The sequence below is a fragment of the Triticum aestivum genome, chromosome 2A (genome assembly GCF_018294505.1).
Source record: "Triticum aestivum cultivar Chinese Spring chromosome 2A, IWGSC CS RefSeq v2.1, whole genome shotgun sequence".
Classification (NCBI taxonomy): Eukaryota; Viridiplantae; Streptophyta; class Magnoliopsida; order Poales; family Poaceae; genus Triticum; species Triticum aestivum.
Genome location: NC_057797.1, coordinates 393,577,145 through 393,595,578, shown reverse-complemented (window position 1 = coordinate 393,595,578; position 18,434 = coordinate 393,577,145). Strand labels below are relative to the sequence as shown.

Below are 18,434 nucleotides of genomic sequence, written 5' to 3'. Positions count from 1 at the left end.
CAGTGAAACCCAGCGCCCCTCACGCCTCCACGCTTCCATGTGGACCACGGGTCACAGACAGGTGGGCCAGCCGTTCCCGGCATTCCGGCCGCCTTCCCACCTGCAGGACACGGCCCGCATTGAAGCGGGGCAGCGCCGGGCCCGTGAGACGGGCCCACGTGAATGCGATCCGGGACGGCTGGAAGAGGGTGCCACAGAACATCGCTCTTTAGTTTACTCGCCCGCACACATGCCGGTTTCGTTTCTTGCTTGTCTCGCCTCGCCGCCTCGCTGCCACGGTCAACTCCTCCTTGCTTGCCTCTCCCACGTCTCCGCGCCGCCCAGAGCCAGAAGCATTCCCTCAAACACCTCACGGGCGCCTCTGACCCCGCCTCCCTCCATGGCCGCGCCCTAGAGACCAGACTGTCGCAGCCGCTTCGGTGCTCCGGCTCCACCCATGCCGCACTGCCGCCTCCTCCTGGCCGCCGTGGCCCTTTTGGGGGCTGTGGCGGCGGCCGTGGCGCAGCAGCCGCTCGCGTCGCCGTCGGACCTGGCGGGGCTGTACAGCCTGCGGGCGTCGCTGGGTTTGCGGGCGCGGGAGTGGCCCGCGAGGGCCGACCCGTGCACGGCCTGGGTGGGGGTCATGTGCCGCGCCGGCCGCGTCGTGGGCGTCAGCGTCGCGGGGTTCCGCCGCACCCGCCTCGCAAGCCGCGCGCCGGCGTTCGCGGTCGACGGGCTGCGGAACCTCACAGCGCTCGAGCTCTTCAACGCCTCCGGTTTCCCGCTCCCCGGCGAGGTGCCCGCGTGGTTCAGCCGCGGCCTCCCGCCGCCGCTCGCCGTGCTCGACCTCCGCTACGCCGCAGTCAATGGCACGCTCCCGCCCGATCTCGGCTCATCGGGGAATCTGACTAGGTTGCTCCTCTCCGGGAACAGCCTCTCGGGCCAGGTTCCGGAAACGCTGCTCTCCGTCAAAGGCCTTCGCGTTCTTGACCTCTCCACCAACAATTTCACCGGGGAGCTACCCAGCGTCTCTGTCGGCGCCGGTGATGTAGCGGCATCGTTGTTTAACATTTCAGGGAATTCTCTGTATGGTGTGGCCACTGATGCCATTGGGGCACTCAAGACGAGATTCCGGCTGGTGGACGTGTCAAGCAACTACCTCGATGGAAATTGGAATGGATCCGATGCAACGGTGGATGTTAGCGTGAATTGCTTCTCTGGTGTCTCTGGTCAGCGCCGCCGTGTTGATTGTGAAGACTTCTATAGGAGGGAAGGGGTGAGACTTGTTGATATTCCAGTGCCTGCACCTTTGCCTCAGCCATCACCGGAGAAGAGCCGTGGGATCTCCAAAAATGTACTTATTGGGGTTCTTGCAGCCGCGGCAGCATTGATGGTTATGTTTTTAGTTGCATTGCTTTTCTGTTTGATGAGGAGGAGACAAAGAGGAGGTGGGAGAGGGGCGGAAACAAATGAGGAAGGTGCACGCGGCATGCGTAGGAGGGACAGCAGCGTAAATCCTGTGGCCTCATCACCAGTAGCAGTGTCCCCGAGAGCCGATGCTACTCCTAAGGACGCGATTGCCGTTTTTGGTGAGTTGACCTATGAGCAATTGGTCCATGCCACCGGGGGCTTTGATGATGACAACCTCCTCAAGCATGGGCATTCTGGGGATATTTACCATGGTGTGTTGGAGAATGGCGCACATGTCATCGTCAAGAAGATTGGTACAAAGAGTATCAACAAAGTTTCAAGCGAATCGGACTTCTATTCGAGGTACTCACATGAGAGGATTGTTCCGTTGCTCGGCCATCTGGCCAACAATGACGAAGAATTTCTGTCCTACAAGTATATGCCGAAGGCGGACTTGACCAATGCATTGCACAAGAAACCTGTGGACACTGAAGATGGCTTGCACTCATTGGATTGGATAACTAGACTGAAGATCGCCACTGGTGTAGCTGAGGCCATGTGCTTCCTTCATGACGAGTGCAGCCCACCATTCGTTCACAGGTATTTTATGCCTTTTGTATGCTCCAAACATCAATGCTGGTGCATTTCCCAGTACATGTGGAATATGCTATTGGAGTATTTAATCTTATGGTATAAATTTGCTACATTTAGTTTATACTTTCTGGGGTCCTCTAAGTGGTGGTTGTGCTTTTGACGTTTATGAATACACCAGTAAAATTCATATCTGTCAAGGCATTATTGCTGAAGAGAGAGAAATATTATATATGTGAAACTTTTGTTTGACCTATTATTCCCAAGTCTGAACGAAAGATTAGAGGAATATGATTTGTCTTTGTATATGGTAGAAGAATTGACCTGATGTAGAAGTATATGGTTTTGTATGACTAGTCATTTTCTGATTGTTTTGCTGAGTAAAAAGTGTTACATTTTTTTGCGTGGAAGTAAAAAATGTTACTTGATTGTATGTTTTTCTGATATATGCATGTGGTTTCTGTACAAAGCGTATATGCTGCACGAGAGAATATCTGAGGAAGAGTTATACAATGAAGATAAATTTGATATATGATAATAGTTTTTTTAATAGAAATAAGCTCTACCAAAGCCTCAAGTCTCTATTGGAGCGTAGGCGTAGCATTTGTATTCGTATTTTACCAACTGCTCTCTGGACGTCATCAGTTATTCCAGTATTGTATTACTTTTGACATAATTGGTAGTAGTCATCTTCTGTCCCACCTGCCTGTTTTGACTGCTTTATCTTTTGTTGCCATCTTATATTACTTTGACTAGTCAATGTTGTCGCTTGTCAGTAGGTGAGGTCAAGTATTTTAAGTTACAGGCCTTATCTCCACGTAGCTGCATGTTGCTTGATGCCCTAATCTTCTTCTTTAATATCGTTCTTGATATTTGATTTATCATGTTCTGAGTTCTGATTCTTTCATTGTAACTGTAGAGATATCCAAGCAAGCAGTGTGCTTCTTGATGATAAATTTGAAGTGCGACTGGGAAGTATGAGTAACATATGCGCTCAGCAAAGTGCAGGAAGCCAGAATGTTTTCTCTCGGATCTTGAGATCATCAAAGTGAGATTGCGACCTGTTTAATTCTTTTTTTCTTCATGTTTTGTGATAGGCTTAGAAGAATCTAATAACCATGCTAATTAACTCCTGAGCTTAATGTTGTAAAGTTTGCTCTGAGTTATCTTGATGTTAAGGCTTATATAGCATTAATATACGAGGAGCATACATATAGAAATAAATGGAAGGTAAAGCAACTCTACTTATAAATCATCGATGACCCTATGTATAGAAAAGAAGTTAGAGGCATTAATCTACATAATTTATATTTGTGGTTTTACTTGACTTGCTGTAAGCAATTTGTTTGGCCACTTTCTTACTAATTTTACTGGTACTAACTTAAAGATACTACAGCATGCTAGCAGTGACGAGTTCTGGTATTAAGTGCCTTTTATTTGCCAAATGCACACCAAATAAGGACATGACAGTAAGGAATTTGGAGTTGTTTACTTGACTACCAGTTTCTAGGACTGCAAACTGTTGGTTGCAGAAACATCAGTGAATAATGAATCTTATTTTTTGGCGTATTTTGATTGATTGGTGGTTGGTACTTGGTAAATCATTGTTTGGTCACACACCTACTTACTGCCCTCTGATTCTGTTGTCTTGAGCAAATTCCATTCTTGTCTTTTTTTAGAAGAAACTTATGTTAGTAGTATTTTGTTAAGCTTCTTCAGTCTTCTGAACTGACGTTCCTAACTGACATTGGTAACTGGCACTTTCTTGTGGCAGGTCTCTTGACAAGAACACATCAGGTGCATAAATATTTCACATTTGTCCGCATGCTACTTTCATAATTGATATACAAAGTCTGATATCAGAAAAAGAACGAAATTTATCTCTTTTGTGTGTCTTTCTCATTTTCAGGCCCACCAGCAACTTGCTCATACGATGTTTACTGCTTTGGGAAGGTGATCCTTGAGCTAGTAACAGGCAATTTTGGTGTAAGTGGATCAAACGATGCTGGCTCCGAGGAGTGGCTGGCGGTCACAACAAATCGCATCAGCATCAGTGACAAGGATAGCATTACTAATATCATCGATCCTTTACTTGTCGTTGATGAGGACCATCTTGAAGAAGTATGGGCAGTGGCGATCGTCGCAAAGACGTGCCTAAACTCAAAGCCTTCAAGGCGTCCCTCTGCTCGCTACGTCTTGAAAGCCCTGGAGAATCCGCTGAGGGTGGTCCGAGCGGGTTCCCAGTCCAACTCTGCAAGGCTCAGGAGCTCGTCATCGCGGAGCTCATGGCAGTCTGCTTTTCTTCAGGGCAATCGTTACCAGAGCTACGAGGTCATGTCGCCATCAGGGCGAATGCTTGATCGCAGAGGCTCAGTTAGGTCGCATATTAGTGGGGGAGAAGCTTCCTCGTCCTTCAAGAGATCTTTGCGGGAGATTGCTCCGGACCCGCAAGTGCTGGACGAGGACGTCGCTGTGTAGAGAAAAGAGAAGATTTTATCCGGAATTTCTTTCAGGCGCTGGTGATTCTTCCTTACCTGTGTATAATTGTCATCGGATGTGCATGGCTTTGGTTACTCAAGGTCAGAAGTGTGCATAAAGAGAGGCTAAGTTGTGGGTTTTCCTTCATTGGCACATGGAGATGGTACATGATGTTTTCAGAGTGCACATAGAGCAACAACATTCAGTATGACACAATTAATTTCTTTTCACCAAATCACATTGATTTTGACATAATCTGTACTAGTTAGTTTGATTAATTTGAGACATGATTGTTCTGGGTCGAAGGTTGAAAAAATTAAGTCAATTTGAATTTTTATTTTTATTTAAATTTAAATTCAAATGTGACCGTTTAGCAGTTGGCCATGCCAGTTTACCTTGCCTTGTTTTCTCTCTCTCTCTCTCTAAAAAAAGCTGTTAACCCCCAAACAGTTAAAAAAAAACTCAAACCGGATAGAGCTAAACCTCGCTCCACCTTCCACTCGTCTCCAATGGCCACCACCACTCTCCCACGCTCTCACATCCGCCTGCACCTCCCGCTCCACACCGCCAACCCTTCCTACCCTCGCTGCTGCCGCCTCCTTCCCTCCTCCGCCGTCTCATCGCGTCTCCAGAACCCCGCCACAACCACCGCCACCCACTATCCCATCCTCCCGCCCGCTCCATCCCCTTCCCTCCTCGCCGCCGAGGAGGCCTCCCTCGCCCCGCGCCGCACCCACCGGTTCCCGGGCTCTGTCGCGCCCCCGCGCATCCAGGACTCCCGGGAGGACCTCGACGTCCCGGCCGACGATGACGTCCTGCGGCGTGCGCTCGAGGTGCGCCGCGCTGTGGCCACCGAGGCGCTCGTGGCCGCGCTCAGCGGCGGGAAGGCCGGGGGCCTCACCTACGTCAACAACCTCACTTCACGGATGGGCGCCTTCGTCGACCGCATTGTCGTCGGAGCGCCTTCGTCGACCGCATTGTCGTCGGAGCCGCCGCCATGCGGCGCGACCGCCCCGAGCTCGCGCACCAGTCCTTCAACGCGCGGGCACGGACCTACATCCAGGAATCGGGCGTGGTCGAGCTGGTCAAGTAAACGTCGCAGCGTCCCCTTTTCTTTTTCTTGTTCAATTCTTCTGTTTATTTCTTCTCAAGTACTGGGCACATGAACTGCAACAATGCAACTACCAGTCTCGAATGAAATTTTGTTTTTGTGTGAGCAAAAACTATAAATCTATAGGAGTTGTCATTTAACAGAAACAGAGAGAAAAGAAGCTTGACCATCACTCACCTAGCTAGTTTCAAGACGGTGCACATTTTGTTAGGCTTGAAATGAAAGTGCCCTCATATCAGTGGCCAACCATGACAATCACAAGCTTAGTTATACACCCCCTGTCAACAAGTTCCATTGTGATTATTTTCCAATTCCTGCTGTTTAACCTCAGCAAGCTCAACTCAATCTTATTAAATTTTCAGTTCTAGTTATCTTGAATTTTTTTTCAGTTTTAGTTGTCTAAGCTGCATTTATCTGATGTCTTTTCACACTGTTGTATACCTATTTGAACATTTCATTTGAACTGACATGATAAGTAACTGTGCAAACTCTGAAGTAGTGTATTTCATAATACGTACGTAGTTTCCTCGCTAGTATTGAAACAATATATTGACTTCAGGTGGTTCAAGCACAACTCGTTGACATATCCCCAGATTGCGAAAGTAGTCTGCTCCTGTTCTGGTGATCTGGAGAAAGTGAGAAGGATGCTAAAGTGGTTGAGATCAATTTATGTGAAAGGAGAATTTTTGGGACGTGTGCTTGCGAAGGGTGAATCCCTTATGAGTCGCAGTTTTGAAGAATTGGAAGAGATTACTGGCTATCTGGAATGCTGTGGTGTTAGGAGAGACTGGATTGGTCACGTGGTCAGTAGATGTCCACAGCTATTGAATTTGTCCTTGGATGAGTTAGAGACACGAGTGCAATTTTATACAGATATGGGAATGAATGAGAATGACTTCGGCACTATGGTCTATGATTATCCAAAAGTTCTCGGGTTTTTCAGCCTAGAAGAGATGAACAGTAAGGTGTTTACTGCGCATTAAGTTTTGCTCCATGCTATTTTTCTTTCTGCACCTTGCCCACTTGGAAGAATATTTGACACCATTTTTTCCTGCAATTTATTCCCTTTCTCTTACTATTACTATTATGCAAGAGTCAATTTAATCTTCAGATGATTGAAGATCGATTCATATTTTGTTAAAGAACATTGGTGGAGCAAAACCAAACTCACAGTTCCCTTTTTGGATAGGCATCAATGATTTCGCAGTGTTGTCCGCCATATGATTATAACCGATCTAACACTGAACTACTGACGAACTAGTGAAAGTAAATTTCTTGTAATTCTGGGAGATGTCGTCATATGACTTTGGATTAATGAAAATTTTGTCTTGACATGCTAAGTTGTCTCCCCTATAGCTAGTAGGTTGATGGCTTGCAGGCCCCACACACATGTTTTGGCCTTGCTTGTGTGTCTATAACTCAAAATAGGTGACCTAATGGCCTAAACATACCAATAGTCACCAAATTTATATCGGCTACTGAGGAGTAGGCAATGATCTTCTTAAGATCGATCTATCTTCAAGTGGTCAAGGAAGTACTCCCTCCGTCCTAAAATTCTTGTCTTAGATTTGTCTAAATACGGATGTATCAGATACATCCGTATTTAGACAAATCTAAGACAAGAATTTTGGGGCGGAGGGAGTATATTTTATAGCAATCGCGCCAAAATCTCGCTTCAGGAAACATGGTATTGAAAATCTTAGAAACAGAACTCAGTCGTAGGTGCGTCTACATGGGCTTCGGGTAACTAAAAAAGAATGGTCCATAGGCACTTTGATGACAAAAGAGGTGGGAAAAGCAATCCATAGAAGAATTTGGCGCTGCTCATTAAATTCAGTGGTTAGTAAAATTTGTAAATCTGTGGCTCTTGTTTGTAGAAGAATCAACATAATACCTGATAGCATAAAAATGGATACAAGTAAAGTATATAGGAAAAACTGAGTTCTTGAATTCAACATTTCAGTTTGTCATTGTTAATTGTATAGCAATGATTGTTTGTGCTTCATAATTAGAACAAAGTCTGTGTTGAAAATAATGGTGTTCTGGCTCACAGGTTCAATATCTGAAAGAGTTTGGTTTGAGCACAGAAGAACTTGGAAAAATGCTGGCTTATAAGCCACAGCTCATGGCCTGCAGCATTGAAGAAAGGTGGAAGCCACTTGTGAAGTACCTATATCATCTAAACATTTCACGGGATGGTATGAAGCGTATGTTGGTGGTCCAACCTACGATTTTCTGTCTTGATTTAGAGACAGTAATTGCACCAAAGGTACCCCATAAATAATTAGTACTATGCATGCATGTTTTGATGCTACTTGGGCACTCTTTTATGAGTTATTCACTGCAGGATACTATGATTCGTCGGCCTGTTCACAAAATATATTATGATCTGTTGAACATGCTCTTTAACTCTCTGATAGGAGTAACTGCCTTTTTTTTTACTCTTAGGAGTAATTACCTTTTGTATCTAATGGAGCGTAGGCGTATTGGATTTCTAGTTCTGATGTATGGCTTGTTGAGAGTTGACCCTTCTCATTTCTACCCGATCAATTTTCCAGGTACGATTTCTACAGGATATTGGTGTGAGGAATGATGCAGTCGGCAATGTGCTTGTGAAGTTCCCCCCTGTACTAACTTATAGTCTGTACAGGAAGTTACGCCCAGTGGTTTGTTCTCGTATCATTTTATTTCACCATGTTTTACAATGCTTTCCGTAGGATAAGTGTAGGTACATCATAAGTGCAGTTTGTTTCAAATCTCATTAAGCCGGCCTTGTTGTGCTCTATTCGGCTCATGTGTCTTGAAACTGCAGGTTATATTCCTGAGGACAAAAGCTGGAGTAACAGAGGATGACATTGGGAAGGTCATTGCATTGGACCCGCAGCTCATGGGCTGCAGCATCGTACACAAACTGGAAGCCAGCGTCAAGTACTTCCGGACACTGGGCATCTACCACTTGGTGCTCGGCCAGATGGTTGCCGACTTCCCGACGCTTCTCCGATACAATGTGGATGTTCTACGTTCAAAATACCAGTACCTCAGGCGTGTCATGGTACGGCCGCTGAAAGATCTTATCGAGTTTCCCCGGCGAGTGTACCGCATTCATATCCTCTTCTGAGAAGAAGATGAGATGATACAGGCTGATGCTTCCCATCCTTGTGCCTTGCCAGGTTTTTCAGTTACTCTTTGGAGCATAGGATAGAGCCTCGGCACAAGGTTCTGGTGGCCAACAGGATAAACATGAGGCTGCGGTACATGCTGCCTGGTTCCGATGAGGAGTTTGCGCAGAGGGTGCAAGAGGCCGTCGAGAGGAGGGCGAGATTCGAAGCCGGAGAGGCTACTCCGGAGACATCAGGTGCGCCCGAAACACCCAGCAGCAATGGAAATGGCGTAGCAGCAGTAGCCTGTCAAGAGATGGAGGCAGTACCTTGCAAGAAACAAGAATTCCATGTCCCTGACTTGTAGTGCATACGTGTACATATTCCTGTTCCACGTTTGTGGTTGGCTATGCTCACTGTGAGCCTATTTGATCCTTTGTGACTCCAAAGTCCTAAGCCAGATCGACGGTGGATTCTGCTGGAGCCAGCGCGAGCACAAAATGCATAACTAAAATGTTTCACAAAAGAAAAAGAAAAACATAAGGTAGATCATCATCCCAGATCATAAGTATCTGGTTCGGCATGAAAGCACCTCATACAAAATTTCATTTACACCAAAGGTACCCAGAAAGGGACAGGCTAGGCACTAGTATTTTTTTTTATTTCCCATGGATTACACAGGATACACAGGAAAAACAAGGACAAAATTCAGCTGAAACTCCCAGCTAGAGAATACCCACAGCATGCTTTATTAACAACCTTAATTAAATCACCGAGCTGAGACGCATGAATCAGTATACTCGTGCTTTCGGTGGGAACGACTCGATTTCATCATCCAATGTGTTCATATGGACTCGCCTGTATGCCAATCGTACCTTCTCATTCTCCCAGTACCTGTAAAACACATGCAAATGGCATCAAGTTGCTGAATTTAGGACATCTCCAACGCTATACGCCGTACCGCGCCTAAATGTCCGGACACCACAGACGCGTCCAAATTCCCAGAAAACTGGCACCAAACCCAGGGGAGGTTCCAAGCGTTCAGATATCCGTCACGTAGGACTCCGACACCCCCGGCCCACCCAAAACCTCTCTCGGACTGCGTTTTTCTTACTCCCCCTTCCCCACACTCTGTATCCACTCCCTCCCCAAGCGGCGGCTACCAACACCACCGATGTATCACCCACGCGCCTACCTGCCTTGAAGTGCGGCACCGTTCCACCCCTCATCCGTCCGCTGCCCAGGTACCGTCCGCCCTATAGGTGCCGTCCATGGCGGACACCACACCCGACAAGTGTTTGGCCAAATGCCATAGCCAAATTGTTGGCATTTTTTCCCCTTCCTTTGAAGCAAACACGATGGATTTGGAGTACTTCTACGACAACTTCATGGATTCATCCTCATTGGATGATGACGAATGACGATGATGAGGGCGGTCCTTCCAGATGCAGAGCGTACGGAGGAGCATGTGCCGGGGAGCATGTTCTCAGTTTCAAGGGGTCAGTCAAGGGACGAGTGTTGAAATCAGAATAATGCATGGGGGCATTTGATGCTGATGGACGACTACTTTGTCCCCGATGCCCTATTCGTAGACCATTTTCGCCGATGCTTTCAGATGCGGAAAAATGTTTTTGATGGACGACTACTTTGTCCGCGATGCCCTATTCGTAGGCCATTTTCGCCGACGCTTTCATATGCGGAAAAATGTTTTTGATGGTCTCTACAATGGTGTCTGAGTCTATGATGACTACTTCATCTTGAAGGAGGCAGTTACCATTATCTTCTCTGGTTATCAGAAGTGCACGGCTGCATTGAGGATGTTAGACTATGGCACGGCCGCAGATTCATGGGATGAGTAGCTCCGGATGTCTGAAAGCACATGCGAAGATGCCATGGTCAGGTTTGCTACTGCAGTGGTCAAGATGTTTGGACCGCAGTATTTGAGAAAACCAACTGTCGCAGACACCGAAAGGCTCATGGCACTCTCGGAAGCAAAAGGTTGGCCAGGTATGCTCGGATCCCTTGATTGCATGCAATGAAAATGGGAAAACTGCCTATATGTAAAACAAGGGCAATATCAAGGTCATGTTAAGAAGCCTACCATCATTCTTAAAGCAGATGCATCACAAGATCTCTGAATTTGGCACTTTTTTTGGCATGCTCCGGTCTCACAATGGCATCAATGTGCTGCAGCGGTCTCCTTTGTTTGCTAGGTTGACTGTGTGACAAGCTCCTCCGTGCAACTATACCATCAATGGTCATGACTACAACATGGGCTACTATTTGATTGATTGTATCTATCATCGGTGGGCGACCTTTGTCAAGACCATGTCTGAGCAAAATACTGAAAAAAGATCTTGCTTTGTCCGAAGACACTACAAAGGATGAATGAGTTTTGCAGTTGTTCGTGGACCTGCTAAACAATGAGATCCAGAGACGTTGCGGGAGGTGTTGACTTGTTGTGTGATCATGTACCACATGATTGTGGAGGATGAGGGTGAAGGAGTTGACGAAGGTCTGGAATTTGAGTGTTCCTATCCAACTTCCAGAGCAGAATTTGGTGATGTTTGGAGATTTTATCCAAATGCATCAAACATATTCTCCATCAAGCCATCGAGCAGCTCATGAGCAGCTTCGGAATGATCTGCTTGAGCATCTGTTGCGCTTAAAGGGGAGAACTAAACTAGAGCATATGCATAAAGTTGGATTCAAGATTGAATTGTTTTATTTGAAAACTTAATGTTTGGAATCATAGGAAGAAACAAGGACGCACAAGGGCGGACGTTTGCTGCACAGGGTTGGGTGGCCAGCTCCCGTATCCGGATCCGCGGGCGCATCCACGGAAGTTTGGTGGGTCCACGGACTTTTATTGTGTCCGATTTGAGGTACACCGTTGGAGATTCCCTAAGTGTGTTTTACACTGAATTACACACTACTATAATTTGTTTCACTCCACAAAATTGTTTGATGTAACCACATTAAGCTTAATAATGAAGAGAAGACGATCAAGATACTTACCCCAGTGAGTGCTTCATCCAACGTTCATCGTCTCTTGTCTGTAAGCAACGAGGAGAAACAATTGCCGTTACTACATAGAAGCATGTGGGTGCAAGGAAGAAGAGACAGTAAAACAAACAAGCCAAGTAGCAAACCGTGAAATCTTCACGAGCATGAGCTCCTCTGCTTTCCTTCCGAGCCTCTGCTGAATACATAGTTATGCATGCATTTATTAACAGATTTTCCAGCTCTATGGTTTCTATCAAGTCTGAATTCCTGCATAAACAAACAACAACAAAAATGGGTGATTACTGCAGGAATACAAGTCAAACTGCTTCATACAATTCCTGCGAGGAATAACATATACCATATGAGGCTTCGGTCACTGATCTTCACGTCATGATAACTTTCCCATGCTTTGCTGATCAGTTGACAACCTAATAAACATATGGTCAATGAGAATTTTTTGATAAATGATAATTATAACCAAGAATAATGACTCTTCCTGCTTGTGTATCTCTTTACTTATGTTGTTCTGGCTTCCTGCTTTTCATGCATAAATAGCTATAAGAATTTCCCTTACCTCTCAAGGGTCTATGGTGAGAACAGATAACAGACACAGGATGGTGATTGTTCGAGAAAAAAACACAGGATGGTGATGAACTCTACAAAGGATATGTCCAATACCTTCTTCAAGCGTTTCTTGTGTACGAAAAACTGCAGCATTATTTTGCATAATACGTTGTGTGTTAAGACGGATCTTGGAAGTTGGCAATGATCCATTTGCATTTCTCAGCTTGTCCAGCCATGCTATAGTCTTCTCCCCTGCACCTTTTTCCAGAGGTTTCTGCTTGTCACCTGCAATATAGGTATAGTGAGTCAGAGCCAAGAAAGCAATGAGATGCAGAACAAAAGAAAGGAGCTTACCTGGTCTCGAAATCTCAGCTACCCTGTTTGCACAAGCTCTACCAAACACAACTATGTCAAGAAGTGAATTTGCACCCAAACGATTTGCACCATGAACAGACGCGCACGCTGCTTCTCCAGCAGCCATTAAACCAGGAATAACAGTATCTGGATTATCACCCTTGATATCCACAACCTAATAGTATTTAAAACAGAACACCTATTAGGAGAACAGCAAATATGATCCATGATCATGTTTAATTTGGTTACTCAAGACGAACCTCCCCATGGTAGTTTGTTGGGATCCCACCCATGTTGTAGTGAACGGTAGGCAAAACTGGAATGGGCTCCTTGGTGACGTCAACACCAGCAAAAATAGCAGCAGTTTCAGATATACCAGGAAGTCTTTCCTTGAGAACTTCAGGAGGCAGATGGTTAAGATGCAAATAGATGTGATCCTTCAATGGCCCTGCGATAACCAGAAAAAAGGATTGGGTTGACGTGAATAAGCCACACAATTTGGCAACTTTTTGAACATATAAAAAGATGACTAAGACTACTTACCAACACCACGTCCTTCTCTAATTTCCATTGTCATGGATCTTGAAACAACATCACGAGAAGCAAGATCCTTTGCAGTAGGAGCATATCGTTCCATGAAACGCTCACCTTCACTGTTCCTAAGAATACCACCCTCACCACGGGATCCTGAGAAAATCATGTGAGATCAACAAGGTAAACACAAGTTGTCAGAGAAGAGAAAAGGGGGGCTTAACAGACAAGTACAACATCAAGTCCAGAAATACATCATCCATAGATTAGAGGGTTTTATGACCAAGTTGCTTCCCTAATGATAACAACAGGGAGAAATAGTTGATATATACAACCTTCAGTGATGAGGCATCCAGCACCATATATGCCTGTAGGATGGAACTGGACGAACTCAAGATCCTGCAATGCATATATCACACAAGCATAATCAAACAGGATAATGGAAGAGGAGGAACTTAAAAATTAGCATCAGCATTAGATAAAAACTAACTTGAAGAGGTAAACCAGCACGTGCAACCATGGCATTGCCATCTCCAGTACATGTGTGAGCTGAGGTTGCTGAGAAGTAGGCCCTGCCGTAACCCTACTTCCATAACCCAAAAATAATTTCACAGTTAAAGTAAGCAAGCACAAACAATTTATACCTACAAACGTAGAAATAATAATAATATTACCCCTGTGGCTAGAATTGTATTTGTTGCACGGAAACGGTGAAGGGTGCCATCCTCCATGTTTAAGGCAATGACTCCCTGGCAGTTGCCTGAAATATCATTATGTGTTAATTACTAGTATTGACACCATGGAAAGCTCGAAACAATCTTCATGAGTCCAATACAAAAGCTCCAGAAGCAGCAAGAAGTGTTCAAGCATGTCAATGTCGTTATCAACAGAATAACAAAAGGAGGCAACAAACACTTAGGGAGAACTATGTAACAAGCAGGCTTGGGTTCACGGGCAATGGCATAGAGAATAAAGCAGACCATGTTAACACTAATGGACAAAGCCCCTATAAGTCCATAACACATAAGCAGCATTATGGTTAGTGCAACAAGAACACGACAAGCTCGGAAAACAAAAAATAATAATCAAACAAATGCTTCGAATTCATAGACAGAACCATAACTAGAAAGTGTAATATGAAGTGTTCAACATGTCTATGGGGAGTGGGTTACTTTATTACATCATAGCAACAATTTGAAACACAAAAGATGAATATGATTGTTTCTAGATATGTATATCTTTGTAATATTCTGAAATTGGGTGTGTGTGGCTGCAGGGCAATACATGAGCTGGAACTTGCCCTGCCTGGTTTTGTGTTAGTTGCTTGGGCGATATGGATTGGTATGAATGCTATGGTCTTTGAATATTCGCCACCAGAAATAAGCTGATTATGAAGTCGTATTTTGTTTGACTGGAGGAAGTTGGCTTCAATAACAATCATATTGCAGTGGATCAAGCAATTAAAGATAGTGGAAGAACAATTGCTGTGGTCTAACAATCATATTGCAGTGGCTTTGTTAGCTTCGTTGGCTAGGAGTGTGCGTGGCCTCAGGGCCGGTGTGGTAGTCGGAGCGGCGGCTCCGGAAGTCTCCTGCGCGTGGTCGTGGCTTTGGTCACTTGGGCGGCAGTGCCATTGACTAGCTGGTTCGTGGCCTCAGGGCCGATGCGGAAGTCGGAGCGGCGGCTCTGAAGATCTTCTGTGTGGAAGTGCTGTCTTTGGTCACTAGGGCGACAGAGACATCGACTAGGCTGGTGCGCGGCCTCAGGGTCGATGTGGTCGTCGGAGCGGCGGCTCCGAAAACCGGTGTTGAGTGATTGGGTGTCGTCTCTTGTCACTTAGGTGGCAGTGTCGACGGCTCGGTTGGTGCGCAACCTCAGGGCTGGCGTGTGCGCTTGTCGCAGATGTATCAGTTTTCTGCCAGATTCCCTTATAAACTGGCCAATTCTCTTCTTAATGAAAAGGCAGAGCTCCTGCCGATTGCCCGGAAAAAAAATCAAGCAGACAAATTTCGGGCGTTCCTTCATTGCTGGTACTTCCACTGAGATGTTCCTTTTAGATCCTGGTGAGTTATTAAGTTCTAACAGATGTCTCTGTTGTACGTTGCCACAAGAAGAAAAAGTTGAAACTAAGATGTCTGGCAGAGCAATTCATTTCAATTGGAAATAATTTTATCTAATTCAAATTGAATCTCGTGTGCTACCAGATATGAGGGGAGAAGATACATGACAATCTGAATAACATAGTTATCTTACCTTCATTGTCCATGAGAAGGTCTAGTGCAAAATATTCTACAAAAAACTGAGTGTTATGCTTCATGGCTTGACCATATAACGTGTGGAGCATAGCATGCCCTGTCCTGTCAGCAGCACATGCACATCGGTAGGCCTGTCCACCTGATGATAGCAGATAGTGGTAGGATGAGGAATAAGATACTATGAAGGTTTCCTTCTTACACTTTAGTTAGGAAGTACCTTTCCCGAAATCTAAACTCTGGCCTCCAAATGCACGTTGGTATATCTTTCCATCTTCAGTTCTTGAAAATGGCAATCCATAATTTTCAAGTTCTATAACAGCTTTTGGTGCTTCTCTGCACATATATTGGATAGAATCTTGATCACCTGAAAGTGGATAAGAGTTGCATATTATAAAGAAATTTCAATGAGGTTTTGTAGGTTCTGTTAAAAATGAATGGGGTTTCATGCCAGTTGCTTAGAAAGATGTCAGTTCGCATTAGCTCTCAAATTTCTATGATTATAGCCTCTATGTATTTTCCCTAAAACATCAAAATCTGTGGAGTAGCTTACCAAGCCAGTCGCTTCCCTTGACCGTATCATACATATGCCACCTCCAGTCATCTTCGCTCATGTTTCCTAGAGCAGCATTTATGCCTCCCTGCATACATTCTTGCATGTTAGTGCATGCCCAAAGTAAAAAAAAAAACTTAGACAATAACTCACAACTAAACAGGAAATCTAGCAGTTCATATTAATAGTGCAAAAGACACAAAGCCTGAAAGTGACCTTACACCTACATGGAAAATGCAACATTACAAGTCAAGCAAGCACAGTTCAATGGCGTAGTAGCACAGAAATTTGTCAGATAAAATGCATGCTGACAAATTGAGAGTTTCGACATTACAAACTTAGGATGGTATTCTGTCAGTAAAATGCATGCTGACAAATTGAGAGTTTCGACACTACAAACTTAGGATGGTATCCCATCACTATGAATATTCCTTAACATAATAACCTTACTAGTCAAGGAAAGCACGCAAAAAGTCCTGAACAGCACATCTGCTTCAGCATGAAAAACACATTGCTGAGAAATGCGAATACTACGCCTAATTCAGGTATGGAAATAACAGGGTCACACATAATTCGCAGAATTTAAGCCCACGTATCATTTAATTTTTGGACCAGACACACCAGAACTTCGGCTTATTCTATACAAGACTTTATTCACTACCTTACCTTGGTCACCCCTAACAAACTGTAAATTATGAAATCCAGCAACAGATGCTCCACTCCTTGCGAATTGCAACAATATTGATCCACCCTAATGCTCAGGCTAGCATCAGCTTAAAACCACTTGACTGCCTTTCACTCTTCTACTCTCTTACTCACTTGATTAGCATACTACACAAGGAGTACTAGAGAAAAATAAATAGCCCTACCAAATGGTAATTTATTGGCATGCAAGGGCAGTTCAACGGAGTTTGCCATGGGGATCGTCTATGCCTCGCAAGGTCACCGCAATAAGGAAATCAAGTCAATGATCATCATGGGGGATTAGGAGCTGTGGCAGGAGAGAAATAACTGCACTTTCAGAGTGGTTATTGAGCCTGTCACCGGCATAGACGTGGAGATCCTCGGCGTATGGCCGGCGCAAAATGTCCGGGGACCCCTTTCAGGGATCCGTCGTGAAAGATTGGGAACTCGTTTTCAGGCCTTTTCGGGGCCTTTTTTATTTTTCTCTGACTGTTCTTTTACTTTCCTCCTTGGATCCATGGATCAGCCTGTTACTGCTTCCTATATAAACCAGCGTTTTGCTGGATCGTTCAAAAATATTCATCCTATTCCAAAACTGACTAACCAACGGAAATTAGCACCAAACGGCACACGGAAAAAGAAACAGTTTCCGTCTTATATGTCTTTCAGCGAATTTCATTTCAATAAATAGAATAACAGGATACACAGATACCCAGGGTTTGCGATGATAATTGTACTATACCTGCGCTGCGACGGTATGCGACCGCGTGGGGAAGAGCTTGGTGATGCAGGCGGTGTTGAAGCCGTGCTCCGAGAGCCCGATGGCCGCCCGGAGACCTGCGCCTCCTGCGCCCACCACCACCGCGTCATACGAGTGGTCCACCACCGTGTACGAAGACTGCAAATGCTCACAGCCACAGAAGAACAATCAATCGTCGTGCATTCCTCGAACACTAAGCCATCTCATCGCATAGAAAACCAAGATTACTCTCTTTTTTTGCCAAAGGAAAACCAAGATTACTCGAAGAAAAAGGTAGAATTTCCACCTCAAAACCTCCAGCTCCGCGATTAACTATAAGAATACTCGAAAATTTCGGGGAAAACTACGTCGATCAGATGAAGCAGAGAGAAAGAGGGGATCAAGGGTACCGAGGTCGTGGAGAAGAGCCTGGAGGCGGAGGCCTTTGCCTTGGAGAGGCCGCGCGAGACGCAGCCGCGCCACATCTCGCGTAGATCTCAGGGCTCGCGAGTGTTGGGGGGTTTCGAGTGGCGCTGGCGGTGGTGCGCGCGGAGAGAGGTGGCGGTGGCGGTGGCCAAGAGAGAAGACGAAGGGGAGATCGTTTATGCAGGGGTTTAGGTGACGGTTTTGCACTTGCGGCTGGTAACTTTTACGATACTGCCACTGCTTTATTTTCCTTCTTCCATTTTCTTCTTGTTTGGGTATCGTTTTAGAATATCATTTTAAAATACATTTACTATTAGAACAGTAAAATACTACTGTTTCGCATCATCTGCTATCAGACCGTTTAAAATAAAATCAAACGGCTGATAACGCTGCTTCTTCCTTTTCTTACTCTTGTTCATTCCTTATTGTGACCCGCCCCTCCATATTGTCGCCCCTGCCAAGCGGTGTCATGTCTGTCTTGCCACCTGACCATTCTCGATCCGCCTGCTATGTCGGTCCAGAGTTCTGCCCAACTCCAACGTCGGTGACCGCACCCCGTATTGCACCCACGCCAACAATCTGGATTGTGGATTTTTCACACTCCCATGTAGCTACACCTTCTATTTAGGCCATCAAATATGCATCAAAATTTGTGTTA

The 18,434-nt window shown here is 45.2% G+C and overlaps 2 protein-coding genes and 1 pseudogene across 2 annotated transcripts; 2 read left to right on the top strand and 1 right to left on the bottom strand.

Moving 5' to 3' along the window:
- Positions 1-213: 213 nt before the first annotated feature.
- On the top strand, positions 214-4,831 carry LOC123188779 (probable LRR receptor-like serine/threonine-protein kinase At2g16250). Its single transcript, XM_044601023.1, has 4 exons — positions 214-1,989; positions 2,900-3,028; positions 3,755-3,777; positions 3,890-4,831. Exons 1-4 carry the CDS (start codon positions 437-439, stop codon positions 4,456-4,458), a joined length of 2,274 nt encoding a protein of 757 aa, XP_044456958.1. The 5' UTR covers positions 214-436; the 3' UTR covers positions 4,459-4,831.
- A 10-nt stretch (positions 4,832-4,841) lies between these two features.
- LOC123188781 (transcription termination factor MTERF2, chloroplastic-like) lies at positions 4,842-9,112 on the top strand (annotated as a pseudogene).
- An 86-nt stretch (positions 9,113-9,198) lies between these two features.
- LOC123188780 (succinate dehydrogenase [ubiquinone] flavoprotein subunit, mitochondrial) lies at positions 9,199-17,975 on the bottom strand. The gene is made up of 16 exons (XM_044601024.1): positions 17,761-17,975; positions 17,354-17,509; positions 15,928-16,015; positions 15,595-15,741; positions 15,376-15,516; positions 13,797-13,882; positions 13,613-13,705; positions 13,458-13,521; positions 13,135-13,278; positions 12,852-13,039; positions 12,592-12,766; positions 12,352-12,522; positions 12,032-12,101; positions 11,820-11,940; positions 11,686-11,723; positions 9,199-9,561 (listed from the first exon to the last, which is right to left on the bottom strand). The coding sequence occupies exons 1-16, from the start codon at positions 17,833-17,835 to the stop codon at positions 9,459-9,461; spliced, it is 1,860 nt and encodes a 619-aa protein (XP_044456959.1). The 5' UTR covers positions 17,836-17,975; the 3' UTR covers positions 9,199-9,458.
- Positions 17,976-18,434: the final 459 nt, after the last annotated feature.

Coding starts and splice junctions, on each gene's coding strand:
- LOC123188780 (XM_044601024.1), bottom strand. CDS start 17,835: ATGTGGCGCGGCTGCGTCTCGCGCGGCCTCTCCAAGGCAAAGGCCTCC. Junction 12,523..12,591: donor AGCTGAGATTTCGAGACCAG/GTAAGCTCCTTT, acceptor CCTATATTGCAG/GTGACAAGCAGAAACCTCTG. Junction 12,102..12,351: donor ACAAGAAACGCTTGAAGAAG/GTATTGGACATA, acceptor TATGTTTATTAG/GTTGTCAACTGATCAGCAAA.
- LOC123188779 (XM_044601023.1), top strand. CDS start 437: ATGCCGCACTGCCGCCTCCTCCTGGCCGCCGTGGCCCTTTTGGGGGCT. Junction 1,990..2,899: donor AGCCCACCATTCGTTCACAG/GTATTTTATGCC, acceptor TTGTAACTGTAG/AGATATCCAAGCAAGCAGTG. Junction 3,778..3,889: donor TCTTGACAAGAACACATCAG/GTGCATAAATAT, acceptor TCTCATTTTCAG/GCCCACCAGCAACTTGCTCA.